Genomic DNA, 26,712 nt, shown 5'->3' with positions numbered 1-26,712 from the left:
TAAAAGTAGGCCTTAGACAAGGATGTGTGATGTCACCGTGGTTGTTTAATATATTTATAGATGGGGTTGTAAGAGAAGTAAATGCGAGGGTCTTGGCAAGAGGCGTGGAGTTAAAAGATAAAGAATCACACACAAAGTGGGAGTTGTCACAGCTGCTCTTTGCTGATGACACTGTGCTCTTGGGAGATTCTGAAGAGAAGTTGCAGAGATTGGTGGATGAATTTGGTAGGGTGTGCAAAAGAAGAAAATTAAAGGTGAATACAGGAAAGAGTAAGGTTATGAGGATAACAAAAAGATTAGGTGATGAAAGATTGAATATCAGATTGGAGGGAGAGAGGATGGAGGAGGTGAACGTATTCAGATATTTGGGAGTGGACGTGTCAGCGGATGGGTCTATGAAAGATGAGGTGAATCATAGAATTGATGAGGGAAAAAGAGTGAGTGGTGCACTTAGGAGTCTGTGGAGACAAAGAACTTTGTCCTTGGAGGCAAAGAGGGGAATGTATGAGAGTATAGTTTTACCAACGCTCTTATATGGGTGTGAAGCGTGGGTGATGAATGTTGCAGCGAGGAGAAGGCTGGAGGCAGTGGAGATGTCATGTCTGAGGGCAATGTGTGGTGTGAATATAATGCAGAGAATTCGTAGTTTGGAAGTTAGGAGGAGGTGCGGGATTACCAAAACTGTTGTCCAGAGGGCTGAGGAAGGGTTGTTGAGGTGGTTCGGACATGTAGAGAGAATGGAGCGAAACAGAATGACTTCAAGAGTGTATCAGTCTGTAGTGGAAGGAAGGCGGGGTAGGGGTCGGCCTAGGAAGGGTTGGAGGGAGGGGGTAAAGGAGGTTTTGTGTGCGAGGGGCTTGGACTTCCAGCAGGCATGCGTGAGCGTGTTTGATAGGAGTGAATGGAGACAAATGGTTTTTAATACTTGACGTGCTGTTGGAGTGTGAGCAAAGTAACATTTATGAAGGGATTCAGGGAAACCGGCAGGCCGGACTTGAAAATTTATTATTATTATTATAATTATTATAATCAAAAAGAAGCGCTAAAGCACAAGGGCTAATAAAAATTTAAATATTCTATATTTCAATAAAAAAATAATAATTCATATATGTACTTATTATTATTTTTAATTTTGATGTACATGTATATGCATAAAAAATCTCAGCTCCAGGTCCTTAAATTGACTCTAGATATAAAGTATGAAGGATAATCCATAAATACTGCAAAACTAGAGCCATGAATATTACATGAAAATATGGTGAAACATTATGATAAACATATAAGAACTTTAAGGTGATGTTAGTATAGAAGCAAATCAACAAAGTGTTGAAACACGAGGCTCATCAGGTTCTAAAGCAATGAGATAAATGTTGACTTTACTAAGTATAGTTTAAATAAATTCAGACTTCCAAAGATGGAGCCTTAAGATTGATGAACTGTTGAGTACCTGTATAAAATTAAATTCCTTATTGGCCTCAATTACACTGAAGCCTTCAATAATGTAATTGGTATTTATTATTTCAGCAAAATGCTCCCTAAAACAAGGATGACAAACTGGTTCGTACACTTTGAGTGAATAAAAGCAATCAGTCAAGTGTATTAACCCTTTCATTGTCGTAACCCCTGATATTAACCCTTTCAGGGTCCAAGGCCCAAATCTGGAGTCACGCACCAGTGTCCAAGAATTTTCAAAAAAAAAAAATGTTATTTTTTCTTATGAAATCATAGAGAATCTTTTTGTGAAGGTAATAAAACAAAAAGTACGAAATTTGGTGGAAAATTGACGAAATTATGCTCTCGCGAATTTTGATGTGTCAGCGATATTTATGAATCGGCGATTTTGCCGACTTTGACCCCCATTTTAGGCCAATTACATTATTCCAATCAACCAAATTCTTAGCTATTTCACTAGTATTACTTCTATTCTATTGATTGAGCACAAGAAATCGCCAAGTCAACTGTTTCAACTACAAAATAAAGTGATCGGAAATTGTTAATTTGGCCAATTTAACACAAAGTTCAAAATATTCCAATTTCAAAATAGGGTCCAGAATGAACAATGTAGGCATTCCTGGCACTAAACTAACATTTCCTCTGTTCATTAGTTATGTTTTGAGGCTTTACAAATAAATTCCATTTTGATTTTTTATTCACATAATGAATTTTTATTCACACAAAAAAATAGAAGATTTACTGTTATGCAATACTGTAATAATTGTATAAATATCATCACCATATTTGTGAATGTATATTAGACCCACCAGCTGACGTGTATTAGATGTGTGAGGTCGTTTGTTTACTCTTGAATATCGGCAAAAATTTAACATTTCCGCTACTTTGAGCTCAGTTTCAAGCCATTTCCAATGCTAAAACCAATCAAAATCATCTCTATTTCTGTAATATGTCTTCCATTCTATCAAATGAGACCAAGAAATCGCAAATACAACTATAAAAAACATACGAAAAAACACTGCAAATTTGCTGTTTTAATCGAAAAATCATGATTTCATTTTTTTCTCTCGTTATACACAGTGTGCTGCAGGATCTGTTTTATGTGGTGCACACATACCACATAGATGTATTCTCTCATATCTAGGCCCAAATGTATCACTCACAGTTTATCAGAGTGAGCTGAGCTCATGGCGTAGATCTACGGTTTGGACCCTGAACGTAAAGCCATAGATCTACGGGACGGACCCTGAAAGGGTTAAAGGATTCTCTACCATTTTCTTAAAAAAGAAAATGGTAGAGAATCCTCTTTCTGAAGGTAACATAAAATGCAAGAAAAACTTACAAAATTATGCAGATGCAAGGTTGACCATCTAGGTACACAATTTATGCATCAGCAATTTTGCCCATTGAGTTCTATTTTAACCAAATTTCATTGCTCAATTTCACCCAATTCCTAACTATTTCACTATTATGCCTTCAGTTATATCAACTGAGTGCAAGAAACTGCCCACTCAATTATCAGAAATACCCTATAAAGTGCACAAAAGTTAGTAACTTGGCCAATTTTACACAAAATTCAACAAATTCCAATTTAAAAAGTACAAATAAATACTATGTATTTCAGCCACTAAAGCAACCTTTCCTCTGTTCACTTATCACATCTCCATGCTTCTCCTATATAACACTTGCCCTCCATTTTTAATCCATCATCACAAAAAACTCAAAGATTCAATTTCTCAGATAATAAAATATAGACCAGAATGAGTGGTCATGGTTTAGATCTTACCAATAACTGAAGCAGACCTAGTAAAAACCCATAAAACATACTGACGGAGGGGGAGGGGAAAATTGCCCAAACTGAATATTTCTGCCACTTTCAGACCTATTTTAAGTTACTTCCAGTTAGAAACTGGCCATTATAATCTCTATTTCACTAGTATTTTACATTTTATAAAAAAAAAAACTAACAAAACCATAAATCTTTCTTTCAACACACCAGCCGTATCCCACCGAGGCGGGGTGGCCCAAAAGGAAAAACAAAAGCTTGTCCTTTTACATTTAGTAATATATACAGGAGAAGGGGTTACTAGCCCCTTGCTCCTGGCATTTTAGTTGCCTCTTACAACACGCATGGCTTACGGAGGAAGAATTCTGTTCCACTTCCCCATGGATGTAAGAGGAAATAAACAAGACAAGAACTAGAAAGAAAATAGAAGAAAACCCAGAGGGGTGCATGTATATATGCTTGTACATGTATGTGAAGTGTGACCTAAGTGTAAATAGAAGTAGCAAGATGTACCTGAAATCTTGCATGTGTATGAGACAGAATAAAAAGACACCAGCAATCCTACCATCATGTAAAACAATTACAGGCTTTCGTTTTACACTCACTTGCCAGGACGGTAGTACCTCCCTGGGTGGTTGCTGTCTACCAACCTATTACCTAGGAAAACCATAAATACTGCCATAAAAAACACCTCAGTCACTATTTTACACCAGAGGTTCGAGGTTTGCTTTTCTCATCATGCACTGCATGGGGCAGAGATTTTTCTGTTTTATACTGTGCACATTCACCACATAGACCCATTGTCTCATGTTTAGGTCAAAATTTACCACTCACAGCACATCTTAGGGCATTATGCTTTAAATGTGATCTGTATGAGCAACACTGGCATCAATAACATAGATCTACATGGGAGACAGTGAAAGGGTTAAAACATTAGTAGTAAGATTATTATCTGGAATAATCTTGAAAAACAAAATTAGAAAAAAGTGTTGATATTTACAATGTACAAAATTACTATGAAAGGCAACACTACAAATACCACAAGAAGATGCTTAAGTGTGTCTGTATGTTAATATTTTCACTGTAGCACTTTTTAACACAATGTACGTTTATTTCTTACCATTTGCATATGTTTTGAAGGAATTAAATTTGAGTTAGAAAGCATATTATTCACATTAATATACAACAACTATCATTGGAATCAACAGGAATAGAGTCCTAGATGCACTGGATACTATTATTATCAGCATTTCACCTACACAGACTGATTTGGTTAATCCCACTGTGGGCAAAGCATTGTAGCTAATAAAAGTATCACCTGCATCCGTGCCATTTATTCCACCTTGTCAGTATTTACACACAATTCCAGTTCCAGGAATAGTCTATAATTCATACATTCCTAAACAAAGTTAGAGGTGTCATGAAAATAAAGTTGCACATCTATATTCAACACTATCCAAAAAATTATGTCCTACACTTAATGAGATTCACTGTATTACAATAAAAGCAAAAACTCGAATCAACGTCAACTTGACAGCATTTTTCACATCAGCATATAATCTATAACAAGGAGCTGTATTAAGACACATCTATATTGTGCTTGTACCTCAGGTTACCTAATTTAAAATACTCTCAACATTGTCTTTGAAAACTGCAAGAACTCCCACACTAAAGGGAAGTGTAATGCATTAACTTTTTCATTTATCCATTATTAACTGAAAATTGGTAACACTAATATGGTACATTGTACATTCTGGGCTTTTCAGGGTGTGATTTAGTATTAATAGCATTAAAATAACCTCAGACTTATTAATTGAGATTCTTAATTCATAATCTTTTTGTATCAGTGATGTATACCTTATCTCTATAAGGGAACAACAGAGATCCGTTACAAAAACCTCACACATACATGTTTCAGTGCTATTACATCACACTTATTTTTTGTCATACTTTCATTACTTCTATTAGACAATGTTTCATAATAATTACACAATGTTTCTAACAATATATTAAAGATTTTCAATTACCTTCATATCCTCTTAAGATAAATTGGGCTTTATAACATTCCCAGTTCCAAATAATCAAATATATCAGAAAAATCACAGATCACATCCCATACATGGGCGCCGTACTGGTTCACATAGCAGCAATGGATATATTCTATCATCTCTATTTATCAGTGCAGGGGAGGACCACTATCGTTGTGTGTATTAAAAGGTACATAATAAAATAACACCAAGCTCCTACATAAAGTTAAATAGTAAAATAAAAGTAATCTTTAATACTGAAATATGTGAATGCCACATAATTCCAGAGTATAGAAGGAAGTTAGTATAATAATGACCTCTTTACATTACCTAGAAGAAACCCGATATAAAATATAAAGCTACCTTCAAGTATATGAAGAAACAGATATTTATTTGCCCAAAAGTTATTACTTGAATTTTTTTAACAAAATCTTGCATTATTATCTACAGTGGTACCTTGAGTTTCGAACAGCTCCCAACTCAAACAATTATGTAAGTGTATTTTTTAAGTGCTTTTGTAAGTGAATTTTTTGGGGGTCTGAAACAGACTCATCTAATTTACATTATTCCTATGGGAACAAATTCATTTGGTAATGGTACTCGAACAGCCTTCTAGAATGAATTTAGTTCATAACTTGAGGTACCACTGTATTTTAATAATTATGAAAAGTTCATTCTTCAAATCTTCAGCTTTTCTTTCTACTTCCATTGGAAAATTGAGAAAGTATGTTTTCCTGCTGCCATATGCATCAAAGGTGGCATCTAAATAGCCAGGAATAATGGACTGGATACTACTCTTCTTGTAAATAATAACTAAAAAGACAAAGCAAAAATTCTTTAAGCTGTGCTGTTTTTGACTATGCATTGATATAAAGAAAACACGGGTTGCAGATATATGGTAAATGAAACTGCAGCCAAGATAGTGCTGAGTGAAACAAATCTCAAAGGATTAGACAAGTTCAAAGGAACATTCAGGGAATTTCTAACCAAAATGCAAAAGGGCAAAATGCTGCTGTTGAACGTGTAATAAGCAAGTTTTGAATGCCTTTCCTAAGTGCAGATAAATAATGAGAAGGATGCTAGAAAGGTGCAGTGTATATTCATGAATAAGGTTTGTAGATGAATGGTTCAGAGAACCGACATGTTGATAAATTAGACACATGTGCAACTCTTGGGTATCTTTATTGAGGAAACGTTTCGCCACACAGTGGCTTCATCAGTCCATACAAAGGAGAATCTTGAAGAACAGGAGGAGAATGAGGTAATCAGTCCCTCAACCTTGAGTCGATGTGGTCAGTCCATCAATCTTGAATAGAATAGGTATTCTATTCAAGATTGATGGACTGACCACATCGACTCAAGGTTGAGGGACTGATTACCTCATTCTCCTCCTGTTCTTCAAGATTCTCCTTTGTATGGACTGATGAAGCCACTGTGTGGCGAAACGTTTCCTCAATAAAGATACCCAAGAGTTGCACATGTGTCTAATTTATCAACATGAATAAGGTGTAAGAGTACTGTAGGTTCAAGAACATAAATAACTGGTATGAGTTACAAATTGTAGTAAAGAAAAAAAGTAACATATTTAATGGTTTTACAGTGTAAAAAGTACATGGTAAGCTACTGTATGTGAAAAAAAATTGAGCAATTAAAAGAAGCAATACATAGCAAAATGCCAGAATGAAACTCACTGAAAATTTAGAGAAAATTTTGGAGAAATGTTGTTTAAAAAGGAAATTGAGAGAGAGCAGATGGATGTGTATAAGGAAAAGAAGTGGACTATTAAATAAGAAATAACTGTAGGGGAAGGAAGGCGGGGTAGGGATCAGCCCCGAAAAGGATGGAGGGGGGTAAAGGAGATTTTGTGGGTGTGGGGCTTGGACTTCCAGCAAGCGTGCATGAGCGTGTTAGATACGAGTGAATGGAGACAAATGGTTGTTTGGACCTGATGAGCTGTTGGAGTGTAAGCAGGGTAATATTTTGTGAAGGGAGCCAGGGAAACTGGTTAGCCAGACTTGAGTTCTGAAAATGGGAAGTACAATGCCTACACTTTAAAGGAGGGGTTTGGGATATTGACTGTTTGGAGAGACATCTAAACTGTCGTATCTGAGCGCCTCTGCAAAGACAGTAATTATGTGTGAATGATGGTGAAATTGTTTCTTTCCTTTATTTTTATGTTTAATTGTTTCTTTCCTTTATTTTTGGTGGGAGATGGCCAATGTGTTGAAAAAAAAAAGTGAATTACTCAAATTATGTCGATGAACGTTTATAGGTGGCGTATAAATCTGGGGTATGAAAGAGGTGCCTTGGGGTAGAAGCTTAAATATCCAGCAGGCAAGTGTGTGAAAACAAAGAGAGTGCATGAAAATAAAGTGGGGATGATGCAGTGTGGTAGGTCAACAATGGCCTGTGATATCTGTGCCTTTTTGGAAAGATAACCAGTGTGTGATGGCAAATATTTTCCTTGACCCAGCCTGTCAATGTGTAACCAAAATACTTTTTTTTTTCAACAAGTCGGCAGTTTCCCACCGAGGCAGGGTGACCCAAAAAGAAAGAAAATCCCCCAAAAGAAAATACTTTCATCATCATTCAACACTTTCACCTCACTCATACATAATCATTGTCTTTGCAGAGGCACTCAGATACAACAGTTTAGAAGTCCCTCCAAACTGTCAATATCCCAGACCCCTCCTTTAAAGTGCAGGCAGCATTGTACATCCCATTTTCAGGACTCAAGCCCAGCTAAATCTATAAAAATGACCGGTTTCCCTGAATCCCTTCACTAAATAGAATGAAATATATTCATTCATTTTAAGGTTGTCTGAATTACTGAGCAACAACTGTTTTGGAGAGAGATGAATAAGATGAGAAAGCATGAAGAGTAAATAGACTTAGCAGTTAAAAACAAAAGAGGGAAAATGTTAGATAGGGAGGACAATGTATATTGGAAAGATGGAGAGGAATATTATGATAATGAAGACATGTGAAAGCAATAATTTTCTAAATAATACATATAACATGCACAACATCAAGGCACACTTATTACAAATCTGAAAGAGGTTGCTTCCAGCACCGTTGATGAAATTTATGTATGAAAGCAAAAAATATTAATTATACAAAAACGAAAAACAAGATTGCTTTGAAGGAACTTTCCACAGGAGCCATCACAAGAATGAAACAAAAAAAATCAATAAAAATGCATGTGAAGGCACCAAAGAAATAAAAACAGAAGGGAGGAGTTGAATCAAACTAAAACAATACAGCAGAGCACATGATGTCAAAGTACTGAAAATAGTATGGTAAGAGATAACACAACATGATGTCAAAAGGCTTTAAATTTGCTCCTTTCAAATAAAGAAGAATTACCAACAGACCCCTTACTGCATTCAATAGGGAATTTAACAGATTTCTACAAAGCATCTTAGATCACCTACGTTGAACTGCAAGCTACAGGCTCCAGCAGGTTAGTTGAAACAGTTCTGATATCGGGTTGTCAACAAGGTCTTGTAGAGTGGATTGTGAGGGATCCCCAGAACTATCACTGTGTAAACACAAGACAAGCAGACAAGATATCAACACTTTATTAACACGAACTCAAGATTTTCACCCATTTTCCCCAACTTCAAATTTTTTTTTTTTCCACAGACAATACTCTTTACAGTGAAATAAATATAAGCCCTATTAGATATTGTACATTCTTTGGTGAAAATCCACACCACATTTCAGTATGCCTTGATAAAAGCAAAGGCATCAGAAATTTTCAACAGCAAATGTCTGCAATGAAAAATTAACATTAAGGTTCATTTGAAAATCTGACACACCACAAATTCTCATCACAATCATACACAAACATTCTAAATATGCCAAAACTGGCTTTAATTATAAACTTTTAAAAAGGTTATGCCAGTGAAGTGTTTTAAGCTATTTTCAGTATAAGTAGAAAGATAAATTGCTAAAGGCAAATTTCATTGCCAGTGTGCGTATCACTAACTTATACAGTTTAGCAAGAGGATGGGTAGCAATTCATACAGTTTGCACACTACATCACTAATTTGCCTGTAGGTCTTGCATACTTTAGAAAGTATTACCACCATATATTTACAAGCAGGTGCTAAACCCACAGAGGTCACACACTGCTTATGGAATAGCAGGTAATCGGGTTTGATCTGAGAGGAAGATCCAAGTAAAAAAGGTAAAGATGCACTTGTTCATGATGTAGATGTGAGAAAAAATGTGGAACTACAATACCTCCATTGATCAGCAGCAAAATCTTCTGCAGGTCAGGTATTATCATCACGAATACCGAGATATCTTAGTACGTAATTTTGGAATACTGTACAGTACTGAAGTTTCCATTTCCAGATCAAAAATATATTGTTTTTTCACAGGAAAATCTTACAAGATGAATGTCAAAATTTCAGACTGAAGCAAGAACTCTTGTAAATTTATGAGTGCATCATCTCTGACTGCAGCTGCATAAGGTAAAATTAATCTTTGTTTATCATGTTTCTAATTACTGCCTTTTTAAATGCAATAATTTTCATGGGGTGCTGAAAACCAACACTCTAAAAAATAATTATATGATGGCTCGATAATTATAGGATCATTAGCCAAGTCTACAGCACAATGCAGTGAGGTGTAGTGCTGCTTGTAAATTAATATGGTATTGTATGCCCTGTTGGGACAGGAAACCAATGGCTTATTGTGAAGTAGTATCTTCAATGTCATATTTCCATTGTCTGGCCCGACCTGAAGGTGCCGTACTTGATTGACTAGTTAATGAGCATTTTGCACATTGTGAAACTAATGGATTTGTAATATAATGAGGTGTGGAAAAGTTTTATGCAGGAAAAAGCTCAAGGCTGCCTAAAAAGCTTGTTGATATCTGATTTACTGCTAAGTGCTTAATTCCACATTATATTTTGAATAAACATTAGAAACTCTACACTTGAGCATGCTTCACACTAAATTTTCCTAATTTTGTCCCAAACTGTTGAATGATAATTTTGTTATAAGTAAAAATTATATCTACTCTATCAAAAACAATAAAACACATGAGAAACTGAAAATTAATTACAGTATGTAAGTAATGATATTAGTCATGTACAATAATTTCCCCATTATATTACTGAAATGCTCAAGTTGCAATTTTTACCAATTTCAGGAACATATAGTCCCCTATTTGCTTTAGTGTAACTAATAATTATATAAATTAATATCTGCAAACCAAAATGAGAGGAAAAATTGTCACAATGTTCATACTGCAAACTGATGGTTATACATATAATTAATACAGACAAAAGCTTACACATACACACCTAACACAATCATTATTCTCAAAGTATTCCATCTATGCACACAAGAAATAATTAACTAGTATACATTTACACACAAGCAACATCTTCCATGATAACTCATTCTCACATACAAACCACTATGCATACATGACAACATTACAGAAAAATGATTTACAATAATGAATTATAATACATCAGTTTAACTGTACTAGCATTCACATGCATTTTGTTTCCAGCTGCCAAGCAAAAAACAACTAATTATTCCATAATTTATACCTGCAATCACAAGCATGATATTTGTAGCTGCCAAGGAAAACTAACAATTATTGCTTTCAAATATTTAAGGCTAATTTGTAGGAACAAAGCTTGTAATATATGACATCCTGTTATTTATTCTATATTCAGTTGAAATCACCATGGTTTCAAAAACCTACAATATGTGACAATTTGCAGTCATTATAATTTTCTAATATTGGTGCTGGTAGTGTAATCAATCAACACACACATAAGATGTTAGAACTCTCTAGTAACCCCTTCTCTTGTGTAAATTACTAAATGTAAAAAGAAGAAAAACTTTTGTTTCTTCTTTTTTGGATCACCTTGCCTTGGTGGGAGATGGCTGGTGAACTAGAGAGAAAAAAAAAAAAAAAACTTGAGTATGCAATGAAATCTCACAAGACTGCAAACATTCCATAAGTTTTTCTATACAGAAATCACAAAATGATTTTTGTGATTTTGTTTTTTACAATGGTCACATGTTCAACTTAACAATTTTGTTAAGCTGAGCTACATAAAAGTAAAACTCTTAATAATTTCTTAGTATTTCAAGCAAGGAAAAATCTTTAATACAAGATACAGTAGCAGTGCAGTTATCACAGGATGACAATCAAGTTATCCCAAGTTTTAATCACCACTGAAGGAGAGGGATAAGTACTAATGCAGTTTAAACTTTTGGTATCTTTTTTTAGAACACTGTCAAAAATACTTTCAAAAGTATCCAGCCAAATGGGAGGATATACTATATTTTTATTATTATTATTTTTTATTATCACACTGGCTCATTCCCACCAAGGCAGGGTGGCCCGAAAAAGAAAAACTTTCACCATCATTTACTCCATCACTGTCTTGCCAGAAGGGTGCTTTACACTACAGTTTTTAAACTGCAACATTAAGACCCCTCCTTCAGAGTGCAGGCACTGTACTTCCCATCTCAGTATACTATATACTGCATATTAATCTCACCTGATCTTTGAAAATGGCTCTAAAGGCTGCATGATTGGATTTATGACCATCTCAGAACAGGCTGCTAAGTAATTAAATTGACAAATAAGTTCTTGCTAGTGACTTAATCCCTATAAAAATTTGAAGAGTCTCATCAGTAAATTCCGAGTTAAAAGGCTAAGCCAAGGATTTATACATGACAACAGTATTAAAAGAAAAAATATCTTGATTACAAGCCAATTACTGTAATTAGATGATCATTAACTTTTTTTTTTTTTTTGCTGCAAGCAATATTGTACGAACAAGCAAATAAGCATGAAGGTAACAAACAATGCTTTCATCCACCTTCTATCTGCTAACATTAGAATCTTAGCTTGGAATAAAAGGCATAGTTGCCTTTCATACAACTTACCACTGAGTTAATTACAAAAGAACATTGTCACAATGTTCTTTTGTTATTATCATTTAAAGTCAGCTTCTTTTTTCATGTTTACACATTGAAACATCTGAAAGATTCAAGATTAATATAGAGTTTCCAGATTTAATTTTGCTGAAGTCAATTTTTAATTGTTCATTTACTGTTTTTACCTGGAAAAGTTATGGTCCCATGCTAACAAGTCATCCATATTCTGATGCATTTTAAAACAAATTCATCATGTAAAAATATTATATATTGAAAAATATGCTTATTTTTACAAAAATGATACTTTCTTTGATCATAAATTTATTCAGTTGTACTGTACCATTTTTTCCATATGAAAGTAAAAAATAAAAAAATAGAACCTATTTTTTTAAGCAATTTGGCCCTATATTTTAAACCATTAATAATTAAAGCTACTTGCTTAGCTCTAATACTAAAAATGGCATTAAATAATGTAATCAACCAGTAATATCACTGATATAAGATACGTGTACTTGGCAAGGAACTAGAATCTTTTACGGAGTTGCAGGCAACATGTGTCATGCTGGCCAAGGTTCTGGGAACACTAAATGGAAAAAGGAGAGTAATGCCTAACAAAAATCATCTCAACAAAACTCAGTGTAGCAAAATTATGCTAAAGTAGTCCATATGATACTAAATGCTGTGTATCAATACTGAAAGCAGTCACTCCCCTGCACCTTCTGCCTCATCTCAGAAACCTGGTTTATCAATAATAGCCACACCAGCATATGATCTGCCTATACCCATGTGTGCTGGTAGAAGTGTCCAAACATCTGTTTTAGGATTGTACACCTCCACTGAGGCCAAGTTGGACGTACCATCATCTCCGCCAACAACATACAGTAGACCATTTAAAGCAATCACACCTGCAATTTTGATGTTTTTCAATATATATACTTTGACATAATTAACTATTCAAATATATAGTTTATATTACTGGTACTGATACAACAGACAATTTTATCTAGTATAAACATAGTCTACACTATTGGTATAAACATAAAAAACGTATTTTATTTGGGTAAAATAACCGAAAAGTACAGTATGAGCAAAGCTTCAGTAAAACCTGGGAGTTAGGAACCTGAATGAATTGGTTAATTAAGTATATGAAGAGTTCAATCAAAAACTACCAAGTTCATCAGCCCTATTAACTCTTACTAATCATCCAAGAAAAATAATAAAAAATCTTACCAGCATTTCTCCGGCAAAGATTCATATCCGCTACAGGGCTCCAGCTATTGGTATCTGGATTGTAAACCTCAACACTTTTCCTCACAAGTGGCCCATCATGGCCCCCAACAGCATAAAGGAGGCCATCCAACACTCCTACACCTATACATGGAAAGATTTACTGTACAGTACTGCAGAGTATAATTATATTTTTCATGTCACTCAAGGTAAGTTTAATCTCTCTTTACTTTGCTAAAATTTATATTCTTCATATTACTGAAAAAAAATATCTGAATTATGGAAGATGTACATAAAGAACGGGTTGTCCATCTAATAGTTCCTGAAAGAAATTAGAACAAATTAACCTAACATCATAATGCCATGTTAGAATCATATACATATCAAGTATAGTAGTTCACTTGTAGGCCAAAACTGTTTCAAGCAGAGACATATTTCAACTGACAAAAACATGCTGAAAGAGCACTTTTAGCCTGCTTAATGTTTAGAAGCCAAGCAGATCTGCCGTAGTCTTGGTACTGTACTGACTAACTTTTAGACTGATGAGTGGCACATCAGTTGACCCAGCTGATTAAGGAGTCTTCTTACATTATAAACACAAGTCAAGAGAGAATATTAAACATTTTATAAAAGTACACATTATTGCACCATGAATCTGACCAAGATTTTTAATTCTATTATACTCTCATTCAGCCTGCTGGGTCCTTTGACTGATAAAGAAGATACACCAGTGAAAATTGCAAAAAAAAGTACCAATACAATGGTACTAGGAAATGGAGGTGGGGAGAGCATATATAAACCTCATGTTCTCCTCTGTTGAAGTAGGTAAAGACAGATTTACTCCCACTCATGTACCTGTGAAAATGGTACAGACATTTCTATAATGGAAAAGTCTATAATGAGTACATGTGCAAGTTTATAAATGGTACTGCATTGTTGATCATTAAAAGAAGCTCGCCTTGATACTGTACAATAATAAGTTAGATTGGGCAATATGACACTGCCATCTGCTGTAAGGTTTTTGTCCTCATGGGTGATAAACAAGACCAGTATATGGGCTTCTCATGGCAGTAAATTGCTTATGGATCAACATTATTTCCAGTTTCATCACATTTAACACAAAAAAGTAAACACAGGGGGGTAAGCATAGGTTATGAAAACTTCCCTTGCATTGGATGCTAATGCACATAATGGCTGATTTATTCCAACCTGTGCACTTACAATAATTGGATGAAACATCTCAAATATAGGAGAGCTACTGCTAAGTATATGTTCAAGTTTATAAATAGCACTACACTGTCAATTATTATTTAAGGGCTGCACTGTAATTGTACAGTATGAAGTTAGAAAAGGCTATATGACACTGCCACTGGCTTCCCAGGATGATTCACAATGTACAGACATTATCCTCAGTCTCATCATCCATCAAGAATGATTCTCAAACCATTTACTCCAATTCTTGTTCACAGTGTAGGTATGTACATACACACTAGAATTGCAAGAGAAAAGGAACCACACAACTTTTGGAATTATTTCTTGGAATTTTTAAATTTTTGGAAATCCTTGCCTTTTTTTTTATTATTAATTAGGTACTTGGACCTAACAGAAAATTCTGGGTTTCCAATAGTCAGCTGTTTAGGTGAACTCTACAATTCTATTTTCAAAAGAATTTCCACTAATGTCTGCATGTAAACCTAACCAATTTAGTGCAAAATAATACTTAGTAAGACAGTATTACTACTTTGTTTCAAGTTTTACAATTACACCGTTCATTTTACATTAACAAGATATGCCTAGTCGTACAAGTACAGGTGCGTTAATACTGACAAAACTGCTGGAATAAGAAACATGCACAATCAAGACATTACCAAAAGAGATATTTTGCCAATAGTTGCTTTTTCAATCTTACCACAGAGAGAGAGGCGTGACCCAGAATAACAGATAAAGGACATGTTGAAAACTAGTGGGCAGGGCTGTGTACTTCATGCATGAGAAGGGCTAGATATAAGAAGGCCCTGCCTAGCATGGGCCAGAAGGCCTACTGCAGTTTCCTCTACTCTTGCATCACTTGACAGAAGTGTTTTGGTTGGGCAAAAATCATTTGGCAAGGATACTGGAGATGCTCAAGTTCCTTGAGTTTTGTGTAGTAGTGTTTGAAATTCAAATCATTGAGGTTTCCAGGCACTGGTGTCTCATAAAATCACTCTCTTTAATAAGTAGTAGTTCTCCCTCCAACCTCATGTGCACTTTGTATACTGTAGTACTGTGTTGGACACGTGTTGTTCATATCATCACAGCTACAGGAATATTAGTGCTCTCTAACATGTTGGTCCATGGTCTTGGCTGTTTCCACACAAGGGATCCTATATATATACTAGCATTGGTTTCTGCAGTGTTTACTGGTTTATAGTTTAGGATGATCTTCATGGATCGCACCTGACATCGTCTGCTATATATAAACGTCTCCTTCAATGTCTCAACTGTGGATGTGTCTTATTCCTATGCAATATACATGGATATGATCCAGATGGTTGGGTGCAAGAAGGCTCTTCCTATCATGAGCCTGTAAGCCTACTGCAGTGCTCTCATATTTTCATGTTCTTATATATTTGAAAAAATTCATATAATGATTCGACTACAGACAAAGTCTGAGGTGACAAGCAAAATACTCAATTTTTACCTCGCAATCTCAGAAAAGGATCACGGGGAAGAGAGGTAAGACTAGGTTACATCTCTTCTCAGCTATATAATGGGACATACAGAACTTAATGCTTTATAACTGATGAAATATTCCAAACATTATCCATGAAATCCACTTCAACGGTAAGTCAAGAGAAATGTTGAAAGCAAATAACTTTCAAAATGTTTGATGGTACCTAACCTACAGGCACCACTAATAATTTACAGAAGCACATTCTATGGTAATAACAGAAAAAAATAATGGATTTTATGTGCTTAAAGCTGATTCAGAGAAGTGTGAGAACACCACTGGTACTGTTGTAAGCATCACTGACCTGCTCCACTTCTGCGTGCTGACATCTCTGCTACAGAAGACCACACATCAGAATCTGGACTGTAACATTCTACTGATGCCAAACATTGTCGTGAGGCTCCATCATACCCACCAACCTTAAACAAGAGGAAAATTTAAAGTGCTGGCTAAACACTGTATTTTTGCCACTCATATAGTTATGCATTTATTCCTTCAGACATGTAACTTTTTAACACACTGGTCTCCCACCAAGGCAGGGTGACCCATAAAAAAAAAAAAAATTCACCATCATTCACTCCAACACTGTTTAGCCAGAGGTGCAGAGATACTACAATTCAGATGTGCCTCCAAATTGCAAATATCACCAAACCACTTTCAGAGTGCAGGTACTGTACTTCTACCATATTTTAAGAGTAATATTTTTTTAACACATCAGCCATTTCCCACCAAGGCAGGGTGACCCTAAAACAAAGAAACACTTATGTCATCACTCACTCTATCACCATTTTTCCAGAGGTGTGCAGATACTATTAATGTCAAAAGATTTTCCTAAAAGTTCTCTGAGGGTGCTACAGACACCTCAGTAATTATAAAAACATGACAAAGGTGGAAAGGCCTAAGCCATGGTTCAGGCTTGCTACTTGACCACTCAACACCTGACACCTTAGACCTTGCACACTCTGCACCTGACTTTGCGGATGTACAATATGTTGTGATTTTTTGTCATGTTTATGTACTTTACAAAGTCAATTTGTGTTGAAACATTGTGCAATAAAGCCTTCTCTGCAACTGAGTCTCGCCTGTGCAGTTTAAGGGGTAAGCATACAGTTGAATTAATTTGCAGTGTGCTACATTCCTAGAGGTGATGTAAATCCTGAAGCTATATCTTCTGAAATGGTAGAGAATTTTTTTCTAAAAATAATGACACCAAAAGTACAAAATTTGATGAAAAACTTATGGAATTATGCAAGCGTAAAGTTAGCGGTAACAATGGAATTTGCACAGGAGTGATTTCAACCACTTTGAATCCTATTTTCAGCTAATTCCACTGCTCCTATTTACCAAATTCTTAGCTATTTTCCTAGTATACCTTCTGTTCTATTGACTGAGCACAAGAAACTGCCCATTCAACTATTTAAAGTTCCCTATAAAGTGCACAGAATTAGTAATTTGGCCAATTTTACATAAAAATAAAAAATATTTTATAAATAAATCCAAAATAAACACTGTAGACATTCCCAGCACTAAAACATTACAGCCTCTCCTCTCTTAGTGACATACTTGTTTACCGACGCCTCAGACTTACGACAGGCACTCTGACCAGTATTTATACCTAAATAATATATACTAGAGCTGATTTCCTTTATTCTGTTTTATTTCAATATACAGTACACTACTGTATAAACATTTAAAAATATACCACAAATGGTACAAAGGTGACAATAAAACAATATCAAAGATGGTTGACACAAACCCACTAACCATTATAATATGCTCCTCACTTAGTGACAAATTCATTTAACAACGTGGTCTTAGGAACAGAACTCCTTCATTAAGTAAGGAGAGGCTGTATTTCTTCTGTTCATTAGTCATGCCTCAAGGCCTCTTCTCTATTACAATTGCCTTCCATTTTAAATTCTTAATCACACAAAATAGAATATTTACTCCATTTTTCGAATAATAAAATACAACCAGGAATGACTGGTCATGGTTTATGAGACAACAGTAACTGAATTTAACCTAGTAAAAACCCATAAAAGAGACTGTCAGTGTAGGGGAGCCATACCTGTCCTTGTGAAATTTGTTAAAAATATTTCTGATACTTTGAGCCAAATTTCAAGCTACTTCTGATCCTGAAAAAACAGAATAATCTCAATTTCAGTAAAATATCTTCTATTCAATCCAATGATAACAAGGAACAGCCAATAAAACCATAAAAGCCTTATTAGAAAATATCTCAGAATTGCTATTTTAAACCAAACACAAAGTCAGAGATTTGTTTTTTCATTATGCACTGCATGGAGCAGGATTTATTTTATACAATGCACGCTCACTGTGCAGACTCATTCTCTCGTGTCTAGGCCAAAATTTACCATTCACAGCTTATCTGAGGGAGCTGAGCTCAAAACGCAGATCTACGTAAACAACCCGGACATCAAAAAGTAGATCTATGGATGATGAAAGCCATATTAATTTTACACTTACAGCATAGAGAAATCCGCTCACAACTCCAACTCCTACTGAAGATCGTCTGGTTGACATCGGGGCAATCATCCGCCATTCATAGGCCTTGGAGTCATACATTTCTGCACTATTTAAGCCGGTAGAGCCATCAAAGCCACCTACCTGAAATAAATGTACGTGAAACCCCATCATATTTCTCCAATTAATTAAACAAATATTTTTAATGTTACTCAGAATCCACTGTAATTTGGTTATAATTTTTTTTTTTAACAAGTCGGCCGTCTCCCACCGAGGCAGGGTGACCCCAAAAAGAAAGAAAATATCCCCAAAAAGAAAATACTTTCATCATTCAACACCTTCACCTCACTCACACATAATCACTGTTTTTGCAGAGGTGCTCAGAACACAACAGTTTAGAAGCATATACGTATAAAGAGACACAACATATCCCTCCAAACTGCTAATATCCCGAAACTCCTCCTTTAGAGTGCAGGCATTGTACTTCCCATTTCCAGGACTCGAGTCCAGCTATATAAAAATAACCAGTTTCCCTGAATCCCTTCACTAAATATTACCATGCTCACACTCCAACAGATCATCAGGTCCCAAATACCATTCGTCTCCATTCACTCCTATCGAACACGCTCACGCACACCTGCTGGAAGTCCAAGCCCCTCGCCCATAATAACCTTCCTTACTCCTTCCTTCCAACCTTTTCGAGGACGACCCCTACCCCTCCTTCCTTTCCCTACAGATTTAAATGCTCTCCATGTCATTCTACTTTGATCCATTCTCTCTAAATGACCAAACCACCTCAACAACCCCTCTTCAGCCCTCTGACTAATACTTTTATTAACTCCACACCTTCTCCTAATTTCCACACTCCGAATTTTCTGCATAATATTTACACCACACATTGCCCTTAAACAGGACATCTCCACTGCCTCCAACCGCCTCCTCGCTGCTGCATTCACAACCCAAGTTTCACACCCATATAAGAGTGTTGGTACTACTATACTTTCATACATTCCTTTCTTTGCCTCCATAGGTAACGTTTTTTGTCTCCACATATACCTCAATGCACCACTCACCTTTTTTCCCTCATCAATTCTATGATTAACCTCATCCTTCATAAATCCATCCATCCATAGTGGATATCTCCTACAATGAACAAAAAATCTGGCTAGAAAAAGGCTCAACACATGTGCGTTTAATGGGGTGGCCAATTAAAACTGCCAATAAAATGGATTGACTTTATTTAATCGCAAGTTTGCATGGTTTGAGGTTTGTCATGGATGTGTCCATTTTCAATATTCCAGGGCAGCAGGCCCAATGACTTCCTGCATCAGTTTGTAAATGTCTGCGTGCGCTCATATCATCGTAACTTTGTCTCCAATTTTTCCTCTGGATTTACAATGTTTTTAATCATTTTATTATAGTACTGTGTACAGTGCAGTTAACAATGGCCTCTAAAGTAAGTGATGGTGCCAAGAAGAAGCATGTGAACTCAACTGCTAAGCAGAAACTTTAATTAATAAGGAAGCTTGGAGGTTGGGGTTTCAGTGGCCCGGGTATGTGAGAAGTATGGTGTAACAAATCAGTGTCAGACATTTGTAACAGCAAGGAAAAATTTACACAACATGCTATGAAGTACTGTGTAGATGCTAACCAAAAAGGTTCTTTGATTAATTCTAGGAAGCATGTGAAAATGGCCCAAGATACAAGGAATGAAGAAGATTTGCATAAATGGTATGCTTTACCTGTCTCTCACACCATGCATCAGCAGTGATATTGCTCGAGTTTACAGGTCCTCTGACTCAGAATAACTTATTCTGGTTCACCACTAGACCACATGTTAATACTGTACTGTATTGTACCTCTATAAGTTAATCAATCCACTTAAAAACCTAAGAAAAATTACTGTACTGTGCCGTACTTTTAGCTCCTTTCCTTTTAAAGTACATTTAAAGGTACTACTGTATTGTACTAGTTTATTCTTAGTATTCCTGGAGGTCCATCAATACAGAAGACTTAGTCTGTTTTATTGGGTGTTTCTCCATGCCCAGTAGTTTTAAGTAGACTACATCAGCTTCATCAAAACATCCCTAAAACAGACACCCTTTCCTCCCTATTAATCCATTTTATCAGACATTTACAGAACTACATACAAAACAGAAGCATTCCAAAACAGAACTGCACAACAGTACAGTATGTGAATTTCACAAGTGTTCTTACACTTGTGAAATTCACCTAAGTATCACAGAACATACCAAACAGCTAATCATCACAACTGTGTTTTCAGCCTTAATAGTCTGCAAGATATATTCATACTGTACACTTGGTTTATTTTTCAACACAATACATATAAAGTATAATGAATCCTGAGTTATGAGATTTTTGCTCTTACAGTGTAAGCAAATTATAACCAAAATAATGGAAACTTGTTGCACAACTAATGCAATTAGTACAAAAAATTTCACAAAAACATTAAATTTTGCATGTTTGTCCTAGATTAAGAATTTCATCTCTATTCTCATTCCTTGCACCCCATGCCAGTTGACAACACAGAAAAATGTTGAAGCCTTTTAATATGCAAGACAGACACAGCTTTGTGAAACTCTGTCAGTAATGATTCCGATGTAAATACACTGTATTCTGAAACTTTCAAGAGGAACAATGATCTAATCATAAAGCTGTACAGAGGTAAGATTCAATGTAGTAAAACAAGGGAAGCAGGAAAATTAGGCAGATGATGCACAGCGACATCTGGGTATCTAATATGTTAGTTCATAATTAATTAGCATTGCACCGAATATAACTGAATGGTACAGGAGATATAATTATGATTCACAGTGTAGGAGCATAAAAGTAAGTATTGAAAATTTTACATGCAGCCAAAGCAATCCCTTCATGATGTCTTCAACTGTTTGTCCTGACTATGTGGGCATTCTGGGTTTCACACTTACCATATTTTTGGCTGTAACTTGTCACTCTCGTTTAAGACGTGTCAAAAAGAGGCTTTTCTTTACTCAAGTGCTACTATAGTTTAACAGTGAGAAAGAGAGAGAGGGAAGGAGAAAAAAAACACAGTAGACAATGCACTGTATTTTAAGGTCAAATTTATCAGAAATACAACCTATTCTTAGGTATAATATACAAATTTATAAGTGACAATGTAAATGATGACCATTATTGGGAAGTCCAGGAATTAGAATTGCAATTCACAGTTGTGTGGAAATGTGTCAAGAGATGTCTGATACTGTAACTGCTCCTTCATGCTCTGTCAACACACACTCAACTTTACATGTTATACCCTACGTACACTCAATAGGATTTCACATATATCCTACTTAACACTACAGTTTATGCTTAGAAAATGGTTTTATTCTTAAATGTAATTCTGTGAAGATTTGGTAGTGACATTTTGCTTCTTTGGGAACTCATCTGAAACACGATGTCTAAGTAACTGACGACTTCCCAGACACCAGAAACACTGTACAAAAATTAACATCAAATTTCATGAACAAATGATGGCTGGAATTTTGATGCTGTGTCATATAAAACTACATATTTTTGCTTATATTTGTAAAATGCCTTTATTCATTATATGCTTGGTTTCCAAGGAACTGAACAGAATTAAGGGGCTGATTCTTATTATTAGACAGTTGGGGGTCATACAACACCTGGGAGGAGGAGAGTGGGAGGCAATCAGATGTGAAGTAAGGAAGTGCAGAGTAACTCCAATTTCCTGGATCAAGAGCCCTTCACCATCATCAAGACACCTCCTTAAAGGGGTAAAGGGGTTATTGCAAGATGAATTTTAGAAATTTTATGTGTGATGTATGTCTTAGAAAACTGGAACATAAGAAGAGAGGAGCACTGCATGAGGGCTTTTGGCCCACGCTTGTAGCTCCTTATATCTGGGTCTGCATTGCAGTTTAGAGTCCTTATGAAGTGTAGTAGTAATAGTAAAATGTGTGCCTGGCACTTATATTTATGAGTAAGTCAGTACAGTGAAGAGCAGAGATTAATTGTGCTAACATGTATAAGTGGAGAAATTGGGAAAAGGTTACAAACAAAATTTTCACACAGACCAACTAATTACACTGCTCAATACTTACAGCATATATACAACTGTTGAGTGTTGCTACACCAAGTGTAGACCGTCGTGCTTCCATGCTGGCACAAGATGACCACGAGTCCCGAGTTGGGTCATATACATCCACTGTGCGTACACGTAAAGACCCATTGAAACCTCCAACAGCATATACTTTTCCATTGATTACAGCTATACCACACCTGAAAGAAATATATCAAAAGTAAAAGGAAAAAGATACAAGTTCAGAGATACAAGGTACAGAAAATCCTAGCCCTCAGTGCAGATAAACCCTTTATAATAAACATCCTCTTTCTGTATTATGTACATAAAAGCTAACTGTTTGGGAAAGGCATAAATCCTCAATATAACATACTAATAGGGTGAGATTATCCAAGTGTTTGTTAAACCAGAATATAGTTAAAAATATAGCAGAAAGTGCACTAAAGTACTTTACTGTAAACCTAATATAGTACTATATACACTATTTACAGAAATACTGTATACACATTGCAAATATATGAGTTAAAAATATAATTTATCCAATGGTCTTTTGTCTGCTGTTTCAGGTCCATTATATTGAAGGTTTATTATATTACACAAATTATAACATGTGAATGCTTAAAACAAAAGATCATATACTTTCCATGGACTTCTAGAGAGGAAACATATGGTAAAGGTTTAAATGAAAACTGGACATACCTGCAACGTCTTGTTGGCATTTCTGCCACAGGAAACCATCGTTCATCCTTAAAATCATAACATTCTACACTGCGTATTGCCTTAGGAGCCTGTCCACCAACCACCAAAAGAACCTAAAAATACAGAATTTTGAAAGAAATATGCAATTCAAATAAACAAAAACATTAAGCAACAATACTTTAAGGATGAAATAATGACAAGGTTATACTCACCTTTGCCGATACACTTTGAGCTTTCATGGAGCTCTGTATGCCAATCAGGTTATCATAATTTTTATAAAACCTGACAATGACATACAGTCTAGTGGTTAATAATGATATACTATCATCCTATTGCGAAAGTCATAGCAGGGCTTTTGCTAGGCAATCAAACTTCAAAAAATATTAATAAACCCCAAAATAGGTAGTAGGTTGTTAGCAACCCCAGGGCAGTATTACCATCCTGCCAAATGAGTGTGAAACAGAAATCTATAATTGCTTCATACAATGGTACAATTGCTGGTGTTTTCTCTTTCTGTCTTAAACCATGTAAGAGGATAGGTACTACTTACACTTAGTTCATACTACACATGCACTTGCACATGTACATATATGTGTACAAACATTAATCTGCATTTCCTTCTGGTTTCTTAACAGTTTTTGTTCTTATGGTATTTTCTCTCATCTACATGGGGAAGTGGAGAACAGTTCCTCTGTCAGCAATGTGTGTGCTGTAAGAAGTGGTCAAAATGCAAGGAACAAGGGGCTAGTTGCCTCTTCTATAGCTTTTTACTAAATAAAAAAAAAGAAAAGGAAATTTTAAAGGTGGGAAGTTTGAATGGATGTCCTAGCTCTGAGCAAGCCAAAGCTAAAGGGGAGGTAGAGAATTTCAATGGGAAGGAGTGAATGAGATTAAATCGGGAGTATCTGATAGAAATGGAGCAAAAAAAAAAAAAAAAAGAGTAGCAGAATTGCTCATTGGTCTACTGTGGAAGGAGAAGGGAGTTTTTTTTTTTTTCAACAAGTCGGCTGTCTCCCACCGAGGCAGGGTGACCCAAAAAAGAAAGAAAATCCCCAAAAAGAAAATACTTTCATCATCATTCAACACTTTCACCACACTCACACATTATCACTGTTTTTGCAGAGGTGCTCAGAATACAACAGTTTAGAAGCATATACGTATAAAGATACACAACATATCCCTCCAAACTGCCAATATCCCAAACCCCTCCTTTAAAGTGCAGGCATTGTACTTCCCATTTCCAGGACTCAAGTCCGACTATATGAAAATAACCGGTTTCCCTGAATCCCTTCACTAAATATTACCCTGCTCACACTCCAACAGATCGTCAGGTCCCAAGTATCATTCGTCTCCATTCACTCCTAACACACTCATGCACGCTTGCTGGAAGTTCAAGCCCCTCGCCCACAAAACCTCCTTTACCCCCTCTTTCCAACCCTTTCGAGGACGACCCCTACCCCTCCTTCCTTCCCCTATAGATTTATATGCTTTCCATGTCATTCTACTTTGATCCATTCTCTCTAAATGACCAAACCACCTCAACAACCCCTCTTCTGCCCTCTGACTAATGCTTTTATTAACTCCACACCTTCTCCTAATTTCCACACTCCGAATTTTCTGCATAATATTTACACCATACATTGCCCTTAGACAGGACATCTCCAATGCCTCCAACCGTCTCCTCGCTGCTGCATTTACCACCCAAGCTTCACATCCATATAAGAGTGTTGGTACTACTATACTTTCATACATTCCCTTCTTTGCCTCCATAGATAACGTTTTTTGACTCCACATATACCTCAACGCACCACTCACCTTTTTTCCCTCATCAATTCTATGATTAACCTCATCCTTCATAAATCCATCTGCCGACACGTCAACTCCCAAGTATCTGAAAACATTCACTTCTTCCATACTCCTCCTCCCCAATTTGATATCCAATTTTTCTTTATCTAAATCATCTGATACCCTCATCACCTTACTCTTTTCTATGTTCACTTTCAACTTTCTACCTTTACACACATTCTCAAACTATCCACTAACCTTTGCAATTTTTCTTTAGAATCTCCCATAAGGACAGTATCATCAGCAAAAAGTAACTGTGTCAATTCCCATTTTGAATTTGATTCCCCATAATTTAACCCCATCCCTCTCCCGAACACTCTAGCATTTACTTCTTTTACAACCCCATCTATAAATATATTAAACAACCATGGTGACATTACACATCCCTGTCTAAGACCTACTTTTACCAGGAAGTATTTTCCCTCTCTTCTACACACCCTAACCTGAGCCTCACTATCCTCATAAAAACTCTTAACAGCATTTAGTAACTTACCACCTATTCCATATACTTGCAACATCTGCCACATTGCTCCTCTATCCACTCTATCATATGCCTTTTCTAAATCCATAAATGCAATAAAAACTTCCCTACCTTTATCTAAATACTGTTCACATATATGCTTCAATGTAAACACTTGATCTACACATCCCCTACCCACTCTGAAGCCTCCCTGCTCATCCGCAATCCTACATTCTGTCTTATCTCTAATTCTTTCAATTATAACCCTACCGTATACTTTTCCTGGTATACTCAGTAAACTGATTCCTCTATAATTTTTACAATCTCTTTTGTCCCCTTTCCCTTTATATAAAGGGACTATACATGCTCTTCGCCAATCCCTAGGTACCTTCCCCTCTTTCATACATTTATTAAACAAAAGTACCAACCACTCCAACACTATATAACCCCCTGCTTTTAACATTTCTGTCATGATCCCATCAGTTCCAGCTGCTTTACCCCCTTTCATTCTACGTAATGCCTCACGTACCTCCACCACACTTACATTCTGCTCTTCTTCACTCCTAAAAGATGGTATACCTCCCTGGCCAGTGCATGAAATTACCAACTCCCTTTCTTCCTCAACATTTAAAAGTTCCTCAAAATATTCTCGCCATCTACCTAATATCTCCCTTTCCCCATCTACTAATTCCCCTACTCTGTTTTTAGCTGACAAATCCAAACTTTCCCTAGGCTTTCTTAACTTGTTTAACTCACTCCAAAATTTTTTCTTATTTTCATTAAAATTTCTTGACAGTGCATCTCCCACTCTATCATCTGCTCTTCTTTTGCACTCTCTCATCACTCTCTTCACCTTTCTTTTACTCTCCATATACTCTGCTCTTCTTATAACGCTTCTGCTTTGTATTATTATTATAATCAAAAAGAAGCGCTAAGCCACAAGGACTATACAGCTTCTGCTTTGTAAAAACCTCTCATAAGCTACCTTTCTCTCTTTTATCACACCCTTTACTTCATCAT

General features: G+C 35.9%; 1 protein-coding gene across 1 annotated transcript; it reads right to left on the bottom strand.

Moving 5' to 3' along the window:
- Positions 1 to 6,683: 6,683 nt before the first annotated feature.
- LOC138851601 (ring canal kelch homolog) lies at positions 6,684 to 23,500 on the bottom strand (the record flags this gene model as incomplete). The annotated part of the gene is given in 6 exon segments (XM_070080876.1): positions 6,684 to 13,091; positions 13,417 to 13,557; positions 16,428 to 16,542; positions 18,611 to 18,751; positions 22,711 to 22,888; positions 23,388 to 23,500. Coding segments are annotated over 6 exon segments (864 nt in total), but the record flags the coding sequence as incomplete, so codon positions are not given.
- Between the last annotated feature and the right edge of the window lie 3,212 nt (positions 23,501 to 26,712).

This window comes from Cherax quadricarinatus, unplaced genomic scaffold, assembly GCF_038502225.1.
Source record: "Cherax quadricarinatus isolate ZL_2023a unplaced genomic scaffold, ASM3850222v1 Contig1166, whole genome shotgun sequence".
NCBI lineage: Eukaryota > Metazoa > Arthropoda > Malacostraca > Decapoda > Parastacidae > Cherax > Cherax quadricarinatus.
Note: the sequence above shows the minus strand (reverse complement) of the source record. Positions and strands in the feature narration are given on the sequence as shown.